Source organism: Gekko japonicus, unplaced genomic scaffold (assembly GCF_001447785.1).
Source record: "Gekko japonicus isolate JY-2015 unplaced genomic scaffold, Gekko_japonicus_V1.1 scaffold998, whole genome shotgun sequence".
NCBI lineage: Eukaryota > Metazoa > Chordata > Lepidosauria > Squamata > Gekkonidae > Gekko > Gekko japonicus.
Genome location: NW_015164216.1, coordinates 485,639 through 505,668, shown reverse-complemented (window position 1 = coordinate 505,668; position 20,030 = coordinate 485,639). Strand labels below are relative to the sequence as shown.

The 20,030-nt window shown below is 42.5% G+C and overlaps 1 protein-coding gene across 1 annotated transcript in view; it reads left to right on the top strand.

The window, feature by feature from the left end:
* FMNL2 (formin like 2) overlaps positions 1-20,030 on the top strand; it is a 254,022-nt gene that overhangs the window by 154,255 nt on the left and 79,737 nt on the right. The window contains 3 exon segments of the mRNA XM_015408483.1: positions 10,880-10,960; positions 14,466-14,542; positions 19,241-19,324. Of these exon segments, the coding sequence (XP_015263969.1) occupies positions 10,880-10,960; positions 14,466-14,542; positions 19,241-19,324 (242 nt within the window).

The window sequence follows — 20,030 nt, the reverse complement described above, 5'->3', positions numbered from 1 at the left end:
AAGGCACAGAGGGCAGTCATTGGGGTGGTGTACTAAAAACTGGTATAATGTAGTTGCTTAGAGCAAGAGTTATAAGCTGGAAATCTTCCTTCTGAATCTTCTCCCAACTACGGCTGACTTCAGTTGCAATGCCTTTTCTTAGCCTCAGCTCCTATTCCAGCATGTGTTAATCAGATGGGTTTTTAGTAAGCATCACATTAATTGGTTTCAGCATTTTTCTGTAATGTTCAAAATGAAATTTACATTTTCCCCGTGGGCAGATTTGCAAGCTGTTCCTGAACTGGGAGTTTGTATATTTCTCTGAAAGGACAAAGCAAAATTCTACTTAGGACATTTCAAAGTGGCATGAAGATAGAACTTGTGTACACTGGGAGTAACTTCTGTAGAACTTTATTGCCTTACAGCAGAACACATTATATAACCTATAGGCTGCCAGAGAATGCACATTCAGTCAAATCAGTGTAACCCATAGGTTAGCAGCAGAACCTGAGTCCCACACTGTGCCATCCTAAGACAAAAAGTTACCCCCCCCCTTCTTACATCGACAGACACCACAAAGATTTGAAGACATGTTCTTACTTGCTGTAATGTTTCTCAGAGACTATGTGGGGGGTTATCTGAAATTAAATGTACTCTTAGATTTTCAAGCAAAAACACTTTTAGATGAAAATCGGGATAACCTCATCCCGTGTCAGCTCGTAACGTTTCCTGATCATTAAAAGTGTTCAGTACTGCCCAAAGAATTCCATGTTTCTTGACAATTAGACTAAACACAGTAACATTGTATATTCATAGAGGAACTCCCAAGAAGAAAAAGATTAAACCGCTCTGAATAATGAGGAAAGAAATGTTTTACTGGTGACTGGCTTGAATATTTCGGTTTTCAGTATGTGCAAGGAAGACATCGGTTTTATTGCTAATATTGCTTCAAAGGCTGCTTGTAGACTGCTTTGTAACAGGACTTCATCCCTCCTAACCTGAAAGCACACACCTCTTTACTTCCACAAGTACCACTACAGTCTCAAGCAGAGTTACACCAGTCTAAGTCCATTAAGGTCAGTAGGCTTAGAAGGATGTAACTCTGTTTAGGATGGCATTGCTAATCACTTAGTGTTGCACTGGCCCGTTCATCTAGCCGACAGAGCACTGTTCAGATCATCGATTCAGGTGGATAGCCGTGTTGGTCTAAAGCAGCTGAACAAAGTTTGAGTCCAGTAGCATCTTTAAGACCAATGAAGTTTTATTCAAGGTATAAGCGTTCATGTGTCTGTATCTGAAGAAGTGTGCATGCACACGAAAGCTTATACCCAGAATCAAACTTCGTTGGTATTAAAGGTGCCACTGGACTCAAAACTTTGTTCAGATCATCATTATCTTGATGACAGATTCCAGTGCTGTAGATAGTGCAGTCAGATTCCACCAATTGATTCAAAGGAGCATAGGTAAAGGTAAAGGTTCCCTTGCTCGAAAGCCAGTCGAGTCCGACTCTAGGGTTGCGGTGCTCATCTCTGTTTCAAAGCCGAAGAGCCAGCGCTGTCCGAAGATGTTTCCGTGGTCATGTGGCCAGCATGACTAAACACCAAGGCGCACGGAATGCTGTTACCTTCCCACCGAAGTGGTACCTATTTATCTACTTGCAATTTCTTGCTTTCAAACTGCTAGGTTGGCAGGAGCTGGAACTAGAGACAGGAGCATAGAAGACTACTAATTTTAATGGTAAGCTACTTTGGGAGCCAGTCTACCTGAAAAAGTGAGATATAAATGAATCAAACAAATATTAAAAACAGCCACAGGTAGAAGATAGGAATGGGAGAGGCAAATCCCTTTTGTTATGTTGTATCTCTGTTCCTAGAGGAAAAGAAGAAAAGTTCTTTTTAGTGAATAAACTTCTTTTTAATGAATATTAAAATTGCCCCATGACAGTGTAAATCTTCTACATGATGCAAACAAAGTTAGCTGTTATTCATCAATCTGAATTATGGACTTCAAATGGAATTTAGTGATGCAAGAACAAAAGCTTGAAAACCTGTATTGCAATCTGCATTTTACTTAGTTGGTTGGATCCTGCCATATTATTTCCCCAGTCTCGGCTAGTTCCCCTTCTTCTTCTTGGCTTGGTCTTACGTAGCTTTTGTCCATGTAGGTCCTATGGTCCAGTCTTCAGCACATATGTTTTTATAGTCAAAAGGGACTTCCTCATCCCCTTTTCATTAGAAAAGAAGGTTGGATCCAATGTACTGAATGAAAGATGATGAATACTTCTTTGTTTCTTGTCATAGTATTGGTGTGGTTGAGGCCCACATAATCAATACCTACTTCTTTTTTCAGTGTCCCTGAGCACACATTCAGTGTTCAAAGTGTGAAATTTATCGTCAGATCTTGGAAGCTAAGCAGGGCCGACTCTGGCAAGTACTTGGAAGGGTGACCTCCAAGGAATACCAGAGGCAGGACGCAGAGGAAGGCTAATCAAGCCACCTCTCTGAAAAACATCCAAGCCCCCAGTAGGGGCTGCCAGAAGTCAACCATGACTTCCACGCAAGCACATGTGCACACGCACAGACACACACTATATATCTATATCTATATCTATGTCTGTCTGTCTGTATAAAAAGCTTATTGATTTCTTCAGGTCATCGATATTTTATGACTGATCATATTGAATGCTGTACTTCAACCCCTTCTGTGTGCTATTGTCTAAATGATCCGTTATGTTTAGAAGAAGATGATGGTCATTTTTCTCAGTTTTGCAAATCTCTAAATAAATCCTTGGTCAGATAAAAACATCCATGATTTAAACAAATCATCTGATTTAGGAGAACTTTCTGAGCATAAATATTTGATGTAGTGTATTGGATGGAGTACTGTTTATGGCTATCTGTTGGGGAATGTAAGTCAAATCTTTTTTTCAGCCATGACCTTCTAGTGGTTACTATCTCTGTTTATCCTGCCTCACAGGTTTCTGTGAGAGAGAAAAAACAGGATAAGTCCATGTACATTAGTATGAGCTTCTTAGAGGAAGTGCTGGATATAAATTATTCTATTTTGAACACTACAGAATACCTGAGCTTCCAGCGCTGGTTTTCCTGTTAACCTGGGGAGCTAAAATTGTGTTATTTCTAGCCACAATTGAGGAAGGCGTTGAGTTCCTTATAAAAGAACTCAAAGGGCTGAGTTGCTACCCTGTTCTGCTCTGCCTGGCTTGTTTATTTCTTTAGTTAAAAACAATTCTGTCCTACTTCCCTCTATGTTTGAAGTGGGATTCCTCAATAAAACCAGTTCAGTAAAATATAACAAAACGGTGGTACAACATCCTGCTCAGCCCCAAAGCTACTTAGGCCCCTGCCACACGGCAGGGGAAAAGCCGCCAAAAAGCATGGCTTTTAAAAGCCACGCCAAAGTTGAAACGGCTCGGTGGGATCCCCTGGATCCCCTGGCCGCGCCGCCTTTTCTCCCCGGCACGATCAGACGCCGGGGAGAAAACACAGATCTGATGGCGAGCCAGCCGAACTGCGCATGTTGGAGCATGCGCAGTTCGGCTAGGAGCCGGGGACGCGCCGACGCAAGGATGCGCCGGCGATCAGACTCCCGGTTTGCGGCGCACCATTGAGATGAACCACCTCGGTAGGTGGTTCCAACTTGCTCCGGATTATCGCGTGGATGGGCCAGTTCGGGGACGGAAGCACTACGCTTCCCAGATGTTGTGGTGTGATCGCGGCCATTTGCTCCGCCCCCGAACCGTCCCGCTCCCGGCCCAACTCCCCTCGTGTGAACGGGACCTTAGATTTGGCTGCCCAAAATATTACTAGGTAACATATAGAGGTCATGGATGGGCAAAATATTCCCTCTGTCCAGCAGTAAATTTTACAGGAAAAAATAGCCAACAAATTTAGCTAGCAAAGACCTGTTGGAATAGAACTGTCTATTTTTGTGGAACCTAACTAGAGAAGTTGCTTTATGGTCTCATTTGACAGGCTTGAATTTCTAGCAAAGAAAGGCCTGAATTTAATAGGCACTTTGCTTTGGTGGTGGAAGAGGAGGAATCACCGTGTCCTGAGAAATATATTAATTGAATCATCAACACCTTTTATTTGAAAGCTAAGAACAAAAGTATTTAACTTCTACAGAGATTCATAGTTTTCTGTACCTTTCAATGTATTGACACTGATTTGAGCCATCAGTTTCTAGAAATCCAAATAGAAATGCAGCTGATATTTTAGAAAGTAATCTGTTGTCATTCCAATCAGCTAGCTCCAACTTCATCTTTCCCTCCATTTCCCAAAGCAATGCAGCCTTTATTTGTTTTTCAACTTCTAGTTAAAACTTTTCCAAATAGGTTTAGGCTTAGCTCAGACAAGGCAGTTTAAGCCTGTCTGTGTGAGAAGCGTGTGTCTGAATGTTTCACTAGCCTGTATTCAGTTCTGATCCCAGAAGTGTACTTTACCATGATTGGAAGATTCTAGCAAGACCTAGGACTTTCAGAATGTTTCATTTGCAAGAATAAGGGGAACGACAGAAATTGAAGGCATGCCAGAGATAGGAAGTTAGAGTGGAGGGAATGTATTGTGGACAGTTGTAAACAGTTTGAGCAAACAATATTCCCAGTAGGGTAATGTGCTTTCTGCAGCCATTAGTTTTTAAATAGATCTGTCTGCTCAAGAGATGTTGGGGAGGAAAAGGATGCTTTCGTTATATGAGTTTCAAGCACTTTATGGATTATACATGCCAGGTTTATGACTCAGTGAACAGTTTCGCACATGACTAGTCAAAAAACAACCAAACAAAAACACTCTTGTGCATCAGGGGATCTATATATCTATCTTGCAAGTGTGGGCAGATCTGTGGATATCTAAATCTGTGAACTGAGCCCCGAGAGAAAGGAGATTTATCTTGGAACTTGGGGGACCCCCCCAGGTTTGCAGAAAAATCCTGAAAGCTGCAAACATTATATTGGGGGATGTAACCGTCCCTCAAAACAGTAGTTTTATATGTGCATGTGGGGCAGATTACTTACATGAGCTGCCAGTTTGGCAGCTTTGGAGGGCCCTGCTGCTGCTGTTTGGAGGGGGGGGGGGAGGGAGAAGTAGGCAGCTGGGAAAGCTGCCACTGCTGCTTTGAGGGGGAAGAAGAGGGAAGGGGGCGGGAAGAGCTGCCATTGTTGCTGTTCTGTGTGAGAGAGAAATAGGAGGGCAGTGGGGAGAGCTGCTTCTGCTGTGGGTGGGTGGCTGGGAGAGCTGCTGCCGGGGGGGGGGAAGCAATGAGCAGGTGGCCAGGAGAGCCACTGCCACTGCTTCTGTTTGTGTGTGGGGGGAAGCAGGTGGTATAAGAAGGTTTGCATTTCTCCCTTTAGCTGGCTTCAGACTTGCATCTCACTCTGAGGCTCAAATTTGCCCCCGTCCCGTACCTCAACCAAATGAATGTCCTTTCCTGGACATTTCAGTGGTGTGTGTTTTCTGGGAAGATCTGAATTGGAACATTTTCCAGAAATAATTCAGTTTTTTTTTAATTTAAAATAATATTAGCAAAATCTAAATATTTTTAAGAAAAAAGGCAAATACACCATATACAAGTCTAGACTATGTGCAAGCAGAGGGGTTTGTTCATATTTCATATCCCACATTTAGTCCATTTAACATGACTGATTTGCAGCACAGCAGCCCCAACAACTATAGATAAACTGTTTAAATATGTGGGGCAGAAATTTTCCCTCATAAAAATATAGCAATTTGGAAAATTTTCCAGTTTGGAAAATCACTGGTGGCAGGCAGGATGTCTTCCCGTTGCCTTGATAACAGAAATTTCTGTTGACCATTTCCATCTGAATGCACATTTTTCACATTACATGTATTGGGGAAAACTAGGACTATTTGAGTGGACATGAAATCTATTATGTGAATTACCCCAGAGATGAGAACTTTGACTATAAGACAATATCAGCATATGAGACATTGGCAGTCAAGAGACCAATCTGTTTGTTGCGAAGAACAGGAGGGGGGATTGAAATGTTTTTAAAACAGTTAGTTCTATAAGGGACTGGGAAGCCCAGGGACTGGGAAGAAGTGTTTGCATTATATGATAATCTTTATATTACAATCTTTATGATGTCATAGCAGATAGCCAGGTGCACTGACCACACCTGGGTCTTGCTGCAAATTTATTTATTTAGCAATCTTATATGCCACCTTTCCGGTGACACATTTGAAATGGAATACAAGTAAAAACAATAATAAAAACAGAAGCTTAAATTATCAGTATTAACTATTGAGCAGCCTCAAAAATATTCATAAAGCATTCTTCAGACTAGAAGAAGAGATTGGATTTATACCCCGCCCTTCACTTGGAGTCTCAGAGCAGTTTACAAACTCCTTTTCCTTCCCCTCCCCACAACAGACACCCTGTGAAGTAGGTGGAGCTGAGAGAGCTCTTTCCAGAACTGTCCTTGAGAGAACAGCTCTGACAAAACTATGGCTTGCCCAAGGTCATCCAGCAGCTGCAAGTGGAGGAGTGGGGAATCAAACATGGTCCTCCCAGATTAGAGTCCACACCCTTAACCACTGCACCAAACTGATTTCCCCCTGCCTCTCCTCTGCAGATGGGGTATGAAGAGCCGGGCTTGGTGATCTGAACTGGATCTTAACTGGTGGGCTAGACAGAACTGGAGGAGGTGGTCCTTCACATTTGTAGAATCTTTTAAATGAACTTGACTTTGGAGTCAAAAAGGAGTGGTCACTTCCAAATTGTTGAGGTTACTTTCAAATTGGACCTACTGGTTGAGAATTGTTGCATCTGTCTTCCACCGTTTTTTAAAAATTGTGATTAGAAAGTGTTGCATTTTATGTTGCTTTTTGTAATTAATTCAGAAAAAATTTGCTTTCCAAAAACAAGGTAGCTCTTCACATGATCTTTGCCAGTGCTTCATTCTAGCAAAGTACTAGGAGGCACTAGTGGGAAAGGCTGACGTATAGAAACATTAACTTAAGGATAAATATGGCATGATGTGCCAAAGAAGAGGGCACGTAGGCTGTAGTGTACATGAAGAGGTGCAGGAATAAGTGGGTATTTAGAAAATTATGTAATTCATGAATCACTATTTTAAGAAAACAATAGAACCTTCTATTTCATTCTTCAGGTAGAACTCGGTTATCAGTATTTATCATTCAGGAGTGCTGGTGCTTGGGGTAATCAAAAGCCCATTCTTAAGCATGATAAGCATATTAATGTGCGTGAGATTTTCTTCGTGTTGACATAAAACCTGGATGTGGTATTATGAGTCAGTATTGTAGATTTAATGTATGTTTACAGAAGATAAGCTAACAATTAAAATATTGTACAGAAGTATTGTATGTTGTTCAAGATTGCCACACTATGTAATTTTGAAATCAGGATATAAACAAAAAGGAAGCTTTTAAAGATTCTTATCCAAATTGTAGGGGGAGAGAAAGTAAACCTTACTCAGGAAATAGCTCATGTTTATTATATTTTTGAAACTTCAAGATCTGCGCCCAACCCCCTCCCCCCCATTTTATCTGTAGCCGGACCTTGAGGGCAGTGTTTTGTGGATTTAGAAATAATGGCTCAACCCCACAAGCTTCACTGTTCGGGATGGCTTAGTGTGTTACTCCCACAGTGTTGTTATGATTTGTGGTGCCATGCTGACTTTGGCATGTATCCAGCTAACCATTCACAGAAGGCATGATACAGATTCTCTCCATTCTGCAGCACCTTCCAACCCCCAAACCATTCCTAGGGTGGTGGGACCCTTGTGGAGGAACACTCATGAGGGTTGGCATGAGAGGATGAAATCAGTCCCTTTTGGTGGTGGAACTGCACTTGCAGAAGAGGAAAGAGACACAACTTGAGAAGAGATCCAGTATAGTATAGTTGTTAAGAGTGTCAGACTAGTATCTGGGAGAGCCGGTTTCAAGTCCCCACTCTTGCCATGGAAGCACCTTGGGTGACCTTGGGCCAGTCACACTTGCTCAGCCTAACCTACCTCCAAGGGTTGTTGTGAAGACAAATGGAGGAGAGGGGAACTTTGTAAGCTGCTTTGAGTCCCCACTGGGGAGAAAGGCAGGGCACAAAGGAATTAAATAAATATATTTCATTCACTTGTCTTTCCTCATGTCAGGACCATGCAAGTATTCCTCTGTGCAACCATGCACAAAGTGAGAAGATGTGTGCCACTGAGAGCTGAGTTTGCAGTGTTAATGTAGGACAGCCCAACTATGCTAGCAAATAGCCACTAATTCCACATAAGGCTCAGGGTGGTACCCGTCTCATAAGATAAAACAAGGCAAACAATTTGAATAGTACAGAAATTAAAACATTTTCAGGTGGCGCTAAAAACTTCAAAATTCCAGACTGTGCCACTATCTTGTGGGCGGGGTAGAGAAGAAACAGGGGGTGGGGGGGAGTGTCAGATAGGATGGTACCCGTCGCTATCCTCAACCAAAACGTCACATTATTTAGTCTTGGCCAACTTTATTATTTCAAATCACAGAATTACATAAACAGGAATTGTGGCTTGGGAGATGCCTACTTACAGGCAGTTAATGCCAGGTATGACAGTGCCTTGCTACATGTCCATTGTGAGCATATGCACTCGTAGGTTTAATAGTCATTCCTTCTCACCGGGGAATCCAGGAACTGTAGTGCTGAAAGGGAACCAAATTTTGTAGTTTTTTTTTTGTTGGGGGGGGGGGGGGCGTTCCAGTTAAACTGTAATAAAACATATGTTTGTAGGTGGGGCTGGGGTACTTAAAAGACAACCTCCTCCCACACTGTGCAGTTGCTCTCTGCTCTCTGGGGCCCCGCCTGCAGAGATGAGGTTCTGCCTGCGGAGATGAGGTGGGTGGCAGTGTGGCTTTGGAATGGTGTCCCTCTTGAGACTTGCCTGGTGTCTGATTTACTGACCTTTGGGTGCCATCTTTTTAAGCAGTCTTTATGGTCTGCTATTAAACCAGAGGACTATATTGTGAATAACATTTTGAGGCCACTCCCATGTTCTTTCATGGCTGTTTCAATATTGCTAATTCTTTCTTGTATTTTCACTTTGGGGGGCCAGCTCAAGCAGACTCTTGGGGAAGCAGCATATGAATTGAGACGTGAAGGCCAAACTGCACATTGTGCCAGAGTAGCCCCAACCAGTGTTCCCTCTAAGCTGAGTCAGTGCGAGCTAGCTCACAGTTTTTGAGCCTCCAGCTCATACATTTTTGTCTCAGCTCAGGAAGGATGGCTCCAGAGAAACCAATTCATGCAGGAGCCAAATTGCTCGCTCACAACTTTAATGCCAGCAGCTCACAAAATAGAATTTTTGCTCACAAGACTCCACAGCTTAGAGGGAGCATTGGCCCCAACCCCCCTTTTCCCCATAAACGGCAGCTTCGGGATGGGGCAGTTAGATGTAAAGAAATGGGTGCTTAGCCCTTTCATTTCTCTATCATGTCTACCCCCAATAATCTTGTCCCTTAATAGAGTTTCAGATATGTGTTGGGGAGGGTGAATTATATTTGAAACCTTGCTGTGGAGACAGAGAAGAAATGTTTACTCCTGACTTCCCCTGTCTTAAAGCAGCTTTTTGAGGGGGAAAAGGGTACTGTGCATTTCTATGTAATTGTTGCAGAACTTATTTATTTATTTATTTATTTATTTTTGGGATTTATATCCCGCCCTACCCATACGGCCCATACTTACGTGATTCAGGCAGGCAGGCAGGCATAGGATGTCATTGTGGCTGTTATTTGCTTGAAGATTTCAACAATTTTATTCTGTTTTACAGCAGAATCATTAAATTTGTTTACAATTAAAAATACTTAGATTTACACTTGTATATTCTGAGTTCAGAGGGGCCACGGTGGCTTAGAGGTTAAGATGCTGAGCTGCAGACCAGAAGGTCTGTAGTTTGGCAGTTCGAGACCCTAGTGCCGTGGGATGGAGTGAGCTCCCATCTCTGGCCCCAGTTCCTGCCAACGTAGCAAGAAATTGCAAGTAGATAAATAGGTACCACTTCGGTGGGAAGGTAACAGCGTTTCAGGTGCCTCAGCGTTTAGTCATGCTGCCAACATGGCCATGGAAACATCTTCGGACAGCACAGGCTCCTTGGCTTGGAAACGGAGATGCTCACCACCCCCTAGAGTCGGATTCGACTGGCTTTTGAGCAAGGGAAACCTTTACCTTTACCTATTCTGAGTTCTGGTATAATTTCCACTTTTCCTTGTCTATAGCTGCCTCTCTTCATATTCTCTTGGTTTCATTTTTAGAGCCCCACCTCTGCTCCAAGGCAGTTATTATGTACTAAAGTACAATTAGATGTTGAAGCAAGGAAGAAAAAAAGAAGAGAAAAAAATTCAAAATAAGGATGTGGCTTCCATATTCATGGCCGTGCTTTGGATTGTTCTGTAGATGGTTGCCCAATTTCATCAAGATTTATAAAAAGTCATAAATGTGCATAATTAATAAATTCTCCTGCCTGGAACAAGCTGAAGAACAAGATCTAAAAGCAGTTAAAATTGTTTGTGCAAAGGACTAAGATTTTTAATTGCTTTTGGTTAGTTATGAAGAAGAAAATACAGTGAAGTAACTTAAAGTTGTGTATTGAAATTGATAACCAGCATATTTAACACCTAAAGGAAGTGCATCTTCCCATGGTGCGCAATTATTCTACGGAATTAATTAACACAGGAGGTGGTAGTGTTGTTAACTTGCACGTCTGTGTTTTGCTTTTAATTACAGGATGCTTAATTCTTGCAGAGTATTTGTCCTCCTGGGCCACTGTTCTAGGTTTTAGAATATAATGCAATGTGGCATGTTTACTAATGACATTTAGCTGTACTACAGGTGTTGTGACTGCTGGATGGCTAATGGTTGGTTATATTTCCTACAGGAAAGATTTCAGGTGAAGAATCCTCCACACACTTATATCCAGAAATTAAAAGGCTATCTCGACCCAGCAGTAACTCGGAAGGTAAGAGATTTGTTTGCTTTAAACACTGGGTTACGGAATCAGCAGAATAAAGTAGTTGTGAATGCTTCTCACCTCTGTACCCCTAAAAATGATTCCCAGTACACAAGAAAAACTAGTCTGTTTGGGAGAAAACTGTAGTTTTCTCTCTGATGTGTTAATTTTCCATAGACAAGGAAACTTTTTAAAATACACGTGCATCTTCTTCTCCCTGCCTCTTCCAAGACATGTAGCCTGAAGTGGTATAGGCCATCAGAAACTCAGTTCTGCTGGTGACATATACTGGCTCTTCCATAGGCAGACCCTGGCAGGGCACAGAAATGTTTTCTATATTTAAAATAAAGTGCAAACACGCTTCATTTTATTGTAATATGGCTGGTTGAGCATTGAGAGCTGTCTTCACAGGTCAGTGGACAAAAACTTCAATAAGTACTGTAGACCCAGTAGACTTCCGGCATGATGAAGTTTTAGTGATTTCTTGAGTGCCATGATGCACCACAGTGCTTATGGGTTGCAGAACATAGCACTTGCAGGCCCAAAGTTCAAATCCCCTCCAGATCATAAATGCCTAAGAGAATTTACACTCAGCTGGCCAGTTCTCCATTTTTGCACTGAAGGTGATGAGGCTTCCAGTGCAAAAATATACCTGTGTATTAATGTGCAATCAGTTCCTCAGAGTGTTAACTTTTGTCTGTCTTAGCAATGAAATCTGAAGGACTGGAGATAATTTTTATATAATCTTAGATGGGTAGCCATGATAGTCTGTAGCAGTAAAATAAAACAAGGCTTCAGTGACATTTAAAGACTAACTAATGGTGAAATGAATTTTGTTAAGTCTTTAAGGTACCACTAGGCTCCTGTTTTCTTTTATGTAATCCTGTGCTAGTAAAATCTTGTAGTGGCAGATTCAGCTCGTTTGGTCCGAGCCCAACAATGAGGGACCCATTTTGATGATGTTGCCAAGCTTGCCTTTCTGGGTAGGAGCCCTGGTTCAGTTGCTTAGCTGGTTCTTTGCATGCAGAAGGTCCCAGATTCAATCCCCAGCATCTCTAATTGAATGGATCTTGGTAGTAGGTGATGTGAAAGATCTCCATCTGAGACTCTGGCTAGCCACTGCCAGTCAGAATACACAATGCTGACTTTGATAGACCAATAATCTGACTCAGGATAAGGCTTCTTTGTGTGTTGTGCTGCAGTGGTGAAAAAAGCAAACTCTGTGTTACGGATTATTAGGAAAGGGATTGAGAATCAAAGGGCCAATATTTTAATGCCCCTGTATAGATAACAGCGTTCCGTGCACCTTGGTGTTTATTCATGCCGGCCACATGACCAGGGAAATGTCTTCGGACAGCGCTGGCTCTTCGGCTTTGAAACGGAGATGAGCACCGCAACCCTAGAGTCGGATTCGACTGGCTTTCGAGCAAGGGAACCTTTACCTTTACTATAGATCTATGGTGCGGCCTCATTTGGAATACTGTGTACAGTTATGGTTACCGTATCTCTAAAAGAACGTTGCAGAGCTGAGCTGGAAAAAGTACAGAGGAGGGCAAGTGAGATGATTAGGGGGTTGGAGCACCTTCCCTATGAGGAAAGGCTGAAGAGTCTGGGACTTTTCAGTTTAGGAAAGAGACAACCCGGGGGGGAGGGGGCATGACGGAGGTTTGTAAAATTAGGCATGGGGTGGGAGAGAGTTGACAAAGAGAACTTTTTTTCCCTCTCTCTCAAAATACTAGAACTCGAGGGCATCCAATGAAAATGATGGGCAGTAGGTTCAGGACGAACAAAAAAAAAATACGACTTACACAAGAGAGTGATTAAAATGTAGAATTTGCCGCCGGTGGGTGTTGTGATGGCCACAGGAATAAACAGCTTTAAAAGGGGATTAGATAGATTCAGTGAGGATAAGTCTATCAATGGCTACTAGCCATTGGTGGCTGAGGGAACATCCGCATTCAAGAGGCACTAAGCCCCTGAATCCCAGCGGCAGAAGACAACATCGGGGAGGACCTCAGCCTTTATGCCCTGTAGTTGGCTGTTGAGAGGAACTGGTTGGCCCTCGTGTGAGACAGGATGCTGGACTAGATGGACCATTGGTCTGATCCAGAAGGGCTCTTCTTACGTTCTTATGTTGTTCTCACTGGCTAAGGCTGACCCAGAAATAAGACTGACCATTGGAAGGTGGTGGTGGTGGGGGCACAAGGAGTCCGACTGATGACAGAAATCTACCTAGAGTAAAAGGAAGGAAGGAGGGTTGGGATTTCTCACAAGGGGGTTCAAGGCTCCTCACACATATAGACACTGACACTCTAGCTGCCTGGTTGCTCAGAACCGCCTGGGAGTCAGGGAGAGGGAGGACTGAGGACCCATTGCTTGCCTAGTTTGTTCAGTGATAGTTGTAAGGACTAATCAAAAGATGGCAGGTTAAACAACACAGGTCTTCTGGTTTGCATGCCAGGAGGGTACAACCGGGAGGCAAAGGCAAGCTGATAATCCTCCTGTTTCTCTATTTGTGCTGGGTGCTATAAAGAAGAGAATGGCCCTGGTACGGATGAAAGACTTCACTGGGGTGCAGTATTAACCTTAAGTCTTATCCACACTGTGGAGATATAGATGACTTGGTACTGCTTGGCCTCCTGTCTTTGTAGCTCAATCCATATGGGCAGTGAAATCAGGCTTGTAAGCTGTATTTAAGGCGAGTTACTTCATACCTATTTGAGGTAAAGATGAGAGCATAGTTTTTACATATGGAGGGGAGAGAGTGATGATAATGCTTACCGATCTGGTATGAAAAAAATGGTATCACGAAGCATGTATTCATGTGATTGAACAATCTGAGGTAAATTTCCTGCCCTGAGAGCAATTAAATCTATACAGATGACCAGACTACTTTAGGTTGAGCGCTCTCTCTCTCTCACCCCAAGACAACCTAGATCACTCTATTAGTCAACAAGGAAAACATTTATTTTATGCAGATCATTTCATAATATGCAGCTAACAGTAACCCGTCGCCACAACCATCAGGATAGAAAACTGGAGACGGTGGGTTAGATCCAGCCAGCCCTCTGAACTCTCCTTATTACATCTCACATGACTTTTGACCATGCAGGTCCCGTGATCCTCAATATAAACTTTTGGGATGGTCAAAGGAAGCTTCTCTACCTGTTTTCACTAGTAGAAAATTTGGTTGGCTCCAACCTCCTGTCTGGCCAAAAACATTCTATAGAAAGAGCCATTTTAAATTTTAAATTTATTATTTCGTATATTATTTACCATATATTTCAAAAGAGGGGATTAGAAAATGTTTAGGATATATTGATTTTTTTTTTAAAAAAAGTGATTCCTCCTGCTTGTCTAAGTAGCACTTGAGATCTTCAGGAGATGGGAATGTACTATGCATCCTAAAATTTTATGTGTTATAACTATTCTTTTTATTTCTGTGTTTTATATATGGTATTATTCAGCTAAATATGTCTCGTGTTATTTCCCTCCCCCCTTTTGTAATATGTAGAAATTTAGGAGGAGAGTTCAAGAATCTACACAAGTACTACGAGAGCTAGAGATTTCTTTAAGAACCAATCACATTGGGTAAGAATCTTTTACTATTGCTTTTCTAGTGACCTTTGCATGAATAACATTGGGCACAGTCCAGCCAAGCGAATCCCTTCTAAAGCGATTACCTCTGTCTCTCCTTTGTGGTTTGCACTGAAAAATAAATAGTGCACAACAGTGATTTTCAAACTTTCCAGCTTCAGAAAATCCGTACTAAGTAGAAGAGATGGCCAAAGATTTAGGAACAACTTTAAAATATATGTATGTGTGTGTATATATGGCAGGTTAAACAACACAGGTCTAAAAAACTTTTTTTTAAAAGGTAAAAATCTATCTGCATTTGGTGGTGGTGAATAAAGTAACCCCCCTATCAAACTGTTAGTGGGGATTGTATCCTTTGTTCCATGCTATTTTCCCCATTCTACCCTCCCCTGTTATGGTGTGCCCAGAAACATACAATTGCCCTTGTCTGTCTGTCTGTCTGTCTGTCTGTCTGTCTGTCTGTCTGTCTGTGTCTGTCTGTTTCCTCTCTCAGGCAAATAGTTGTGAGTAGGGATTTCAGTAGGCAAATGAGAGAAAGCCCTCTCACCTTTACAACCCTGATGTGAGTCGCAGTCCCCCCTTTTAAAGCAGGAGATAAATCGTGGATTGCCTGCTAACTTATTGAATTTAGCTTTAAGCTACCAAAGAATCCTTGAGTCTCTGCCTACTCCAAAGGATTCTGCCTTTTACAGGCTACACTCTCAGTTAACATAGTGCATAAGCCTCATTGTCATACCGCATCAACCAAGGAAGGCCCAGAGCACATCCATCAGTCCCCTGTTGGACAAACATTGGCTTCATTGAGGAGCCCCTGACAGGTGTCCACAAATCTTCACAGCTCCCTGGATACCATTTTAAAACCACTGCTGTAGAATGTGGCGTCGTGACTGCATGATGGGGCCTTGTCTTATACAATCATTAATGTTGTTCTAGCAATGATAAATTTGGAACAGATAATTCAACAACTGCACATTTGTTTGAAAGAAGAGCCATGTTTCAAGTATCTTTCTGTGCGTGTGTGTCCTCTACATTTTTCAGAAACCTTTTACGTGAAAGGTCTGGGAGTTCCTTTTGTGTTGTCTTTTTCACCTTTTGCAAAGCACATTGAAGTGAAATTGACCATGAAATACCGAAGCTGGGCCAACTTCTCTAATGCATAGTTGGCAGGAAAAAAATATTTAGGCAGCATCTTTGAGACTGCATGCAAGCAAAAAGTCTGCAAGCAATTGTAGTAGTTTGTCATCAGTGAAACTCCAAACTTTGGAAATATTTCCCCGTCTAAATAGTCAGTAGAAGTTGTCAGCATGTCATCCTATTCAAAGAGTTTTTTGAAATTTATACACGGATTAATTTTTTTAATACGCCAAGCAAAATTGATGGCTTACCCTATGCAACTCCAGATGTTAAATATGACTGAAGCAGGAAAGTGTGTCTGCTAGGTTTGTTAGTATTTTGAAGTCATATAAATATGCTGTAATAAATTTCATTCATCACTATAATTATTAATTTAATCAGATTGCTTATATGCAGCTTTCTGTACCGGAGAGTGCAAATAAAGAGCATCCATCTATACATGATAAAATATTTGCCACAAGCTAGCTTTCCTTGGTCACATCCTCGCTTAGCTTAAGATGAGTTGTCTATATTCCTTTGAGCAATACTCACAGAATAATCCACAAATATGTTTTGGAACAATCCAGTTTTAAAGTAATATAATAGTGGGATCAGCTGGTAGGCAGATGATGGCACTGCATCCAGTATTTGCAGATAGATGTTACTTTCACTCTTTCCTGTTCATATGGCTATTCTTGCAATAGAAGAGTTACTGTAAGATGTTTCCTTCTCAATTTTTATGCAATAAAATGGTCTTGTATGGCTTCAGAATTCCTAGAGAATAATTTGGGTAGGTGGAGGGAACTGCTTTATCACATAAAGGCTAAAGTCAGTTTCCCTCCTGCCTGAGAAGTGATGCACAAATCAACCTTTACAGCGCCACCCGAATCAGAGTAATACCTTTCTAACTCCTTTCTAACTCGAAGTCAGTGGGCTTAGAAGAACTTTGGTCAGAGTGGCACTGTTGGCCACCATTTCGGTAAGCTGAGCTAGGCACATGGTATGAAGTTGACTTCTAGAACAGCTGCCTGGTAGACTGGCTCTGGCCCTATTTTAACCATCTGAAAACACATCTAAAAAAAAAAAGCTGTAACCTGTAGCCTATTTAAGAGGATGCAGATTCCAACTGGACACAGCTATGGAAGTAAGGCTAGAGGTGGAGGGCAGGTAGAGGAGAGTTAGCTGGAGATCCACTGCGAGTTTGCTGTCTCTGGCTTGCACAGGATCTGTTCTACACACTCCTGAACCTCATTTCCCCAGAAAGCACTTTCCTGGGGGCACCGTCTTTGGGGTGTCATAACTTGGACTCCATAAATCCAATCCTCACCAAACTTGGAGGGCAGGTAGAGGAGAGTCTGTTGGAGATTTCTTGTGAGTTTAGTGTCTTCTGCCTGCCAGGGGGCCATTCTACTGCATCACGAACCTCACAAACTGAACTGTTTTTTCTAGTGCCAAAAAGTTCATCATGCAAAATGCACACGCCACAAATCACGTACTGAACTGCATTTCCCCAGTTCGTGTCCATCCCTACTCTCAACTTAGTCTATAGTCTATCTCAGAATGTGGTTTGTGTAATGCTGCCTGGATTCCTTGGGTCAAAGATATAAAAAAGTTTTTAAAAATACAACCAAAATAAGAAAAATTGATGCTGCTTAAAGGTGGTCAGGTTTGCATTGGCTTTTTAAAAAGAAATATGGAGGGATTTTTTTAGTGCTTGAAGCAGGGTAGAAAGGCAAGAATAATTCAATAAGGCACACAGCACTCTTTATGCACTGTGCGATACAGACTGTTTGTTGCTATAACTATTTGAAAGCTTGTTAGAATCCAGTACATGAAAACGTTAATCTGGTTCATTAGAATGATTGTATTTCAAGAAGCCCATAAACTGTAGCAATCCCGTAGCCAGTAATTTTGGGGTTTGTGTGTGCTGGGACACCAGGGGTGTCTAATTAAATTAAATTTAAATTAAATTAAATCTCAATGTGCCTGTGGCTGGCCTGAACCAAGGGATCCTACCAGTCACAGAACTACCCATTGCTTGCAGTGTTTCCTCTCTGGTTCTGATGTTCACAAAATCCTTCTAGAAGCCAATCCCCCAGGGACTGATCCACCTGGGCACATAGCCCGTCTTAGTGCTGAGTGGGCTGGACACAATCTGAAAAGAAGTGGTGAAGAAGGGAGAGAACTTCATGGGACACCCCGGTCTCTACAGCTTCCAGTTCATCAGTGAGGGCCAGAGCTTAACCTTTGGTCACAATTCCAGGGACGTTTGGCGGGCCATTCAGAAGCTGGCCCAGAATGCCTTGAAGACCTTCTCCGCTTCCCCCAGCCCTACCTCACATTTGCATCGGGAAGTGCTATGGCACGGCTTAAGCAATACTTGCCCGTGTTACATGAGACCACCAGTGCAGAGGGGAGCAGTCGCTAGCTCTTCCTGCTGCTTCTTGGCCGGCCGGTATTGCTTAAGCTGTACTGTGCTGCTGCTGCTGGCCCGAAGCAATTTCAGTTCTTCCTTCCTGCTACCAGGGTAAGGAGTGAGTGGAGGAGGGTTAGCGCAATTGCTTTGGGCCAGCAGTGGTACAGCATGGCTTGAGCAGTACCTGGCCTGCCAAACTGAAGATGGGTGAAGATTTGGGGTGGGGGAGTTGCAAATTCAAAAGTGGGCACTGCCCTCAAAGCCCCATCGTGTTGCATCAGAAAGGATAACAGTGCGGATTTATGATAGAGCCTAGTCCAGATTGCATTGCCCTGCTGCCTGGTTACTTAGAATCCAAATAATGTCAATCATGTCTTTAACCAGGAACTTTGTACCTCAGTGGTGGTGCACTAAGGTGCACTGTTGATGATCAAGTCTAGTGCTTTTGTTCTGACTCCACATCTGTGTATGTTTTCCCATTAAAAGCAGGCTGATCTGTTCCAAAATAATATTTCAGGCTTGCCGATTTTGCCAAAAAGAATATAGTAGTTAAAACGGATTAGGTGTGATAGTATCGACTGCATTGTACTGTGAACCCTCCTGGGGTCATTCAGGCTTTGTGATTCCTTTTGAACAAAGTAATACAATAGAATATAGTGGCTCAGGTTTGCTATCCTTTTAAGTCAATTAACCCTGCAGAAGAACCTAAGGAAATCTCAGGACATATTTGGTTTTATTTTGGCAGAGTCTAGCTTTGCTTAGTTACAGCCATGACGTTATCGTCGACTGACTAGCGAACTTTTCCATAAGTACATTTCCAGGTTTCCCCAAGTAGCTGAGATGTGAGTTTGCCATCAGGATTAATGCTACGCAGAGCAGGACCAAGTTGCCTCTTGCCTGAGGCAGAAAATCAAGATGGCTCCTACCCCTGGTTGCAAAAATATACCAACAATGCAATCCTATTCCGAGCTCCTGCATTGGCTTAGATAATGGTAGGGTCAGCGCTGAGGCTATGCATGTTTGGATCAGACAGGCTTTGGTGGCTTTTTCATCTGTCTAAAAGATCTTAAATGAGCAAATGAATAGTTTTTGTAGATTTGCTGAGAAATACACTGTGAACACAAATATGCTAATCTCTGGTGACTTCCCCCCCCCCCCGACAGTTGGGTCAGGGAGTTTTTAAATGAAGAGAACAAAGGCCTGGATGTCTTGGTGGAGTATTTGTCGTTTGCACAGTATGCAGTCACGTAAGTAAAACGCAGGCTTCCATTCATTCACACCCCCCATGTTAACATTTCCATTGATTTTAACAATTATATACCCCCCTTCTCCCTATAAGTTGCTTTGCTTCTGGGAATGTATTGTGGAACAGTAAATGCAGTGGCCATATGATATGTTTGAAAAATACAGTTGTTTACACCGTTATGATGACTCTAGTTATAAAAGTCCACTTATCTTACAGTGATAACAGATCAATATATGCAGAATAGTCAGCAAGAATCAGTGCAAACATTTTGTAGAAGTAGAAGGCAAAACCACAAGGGAAGCTGATCTAACATATGAAATGAGACTCTGAATATCTCATCCACACTGAGATCAGTGGGTGGTTGGTAATCTGTAGGGCCCATGAGTTCCGCTTTGCCTGTTATAGCAGAAGTGGGGAAAGCCGATGCTCACCGCAGTCAAGCTTCTGCTTTTCCCTGATTGTCAGTGAAATTTGAATCAGCTCTGAAAGTTGCTGAAGAAAGACCAGAGTCACACGTTATGGCAGCGGTGCAGTTGCTTCCAAAAATACTTCTTCAGGGAGGGGAAAAGGCATGCAGATGTCATATGCAACTGACTTCTCTCATGAAATCCACAGTTCTGCTACTGGGGAAAGTGAGCTTTAGCGCCCTTTCCCCATTTCTCTCCTTGCCTTAACAAGGGCCTGCACCAGTTGTGGCTCGGTGGGCC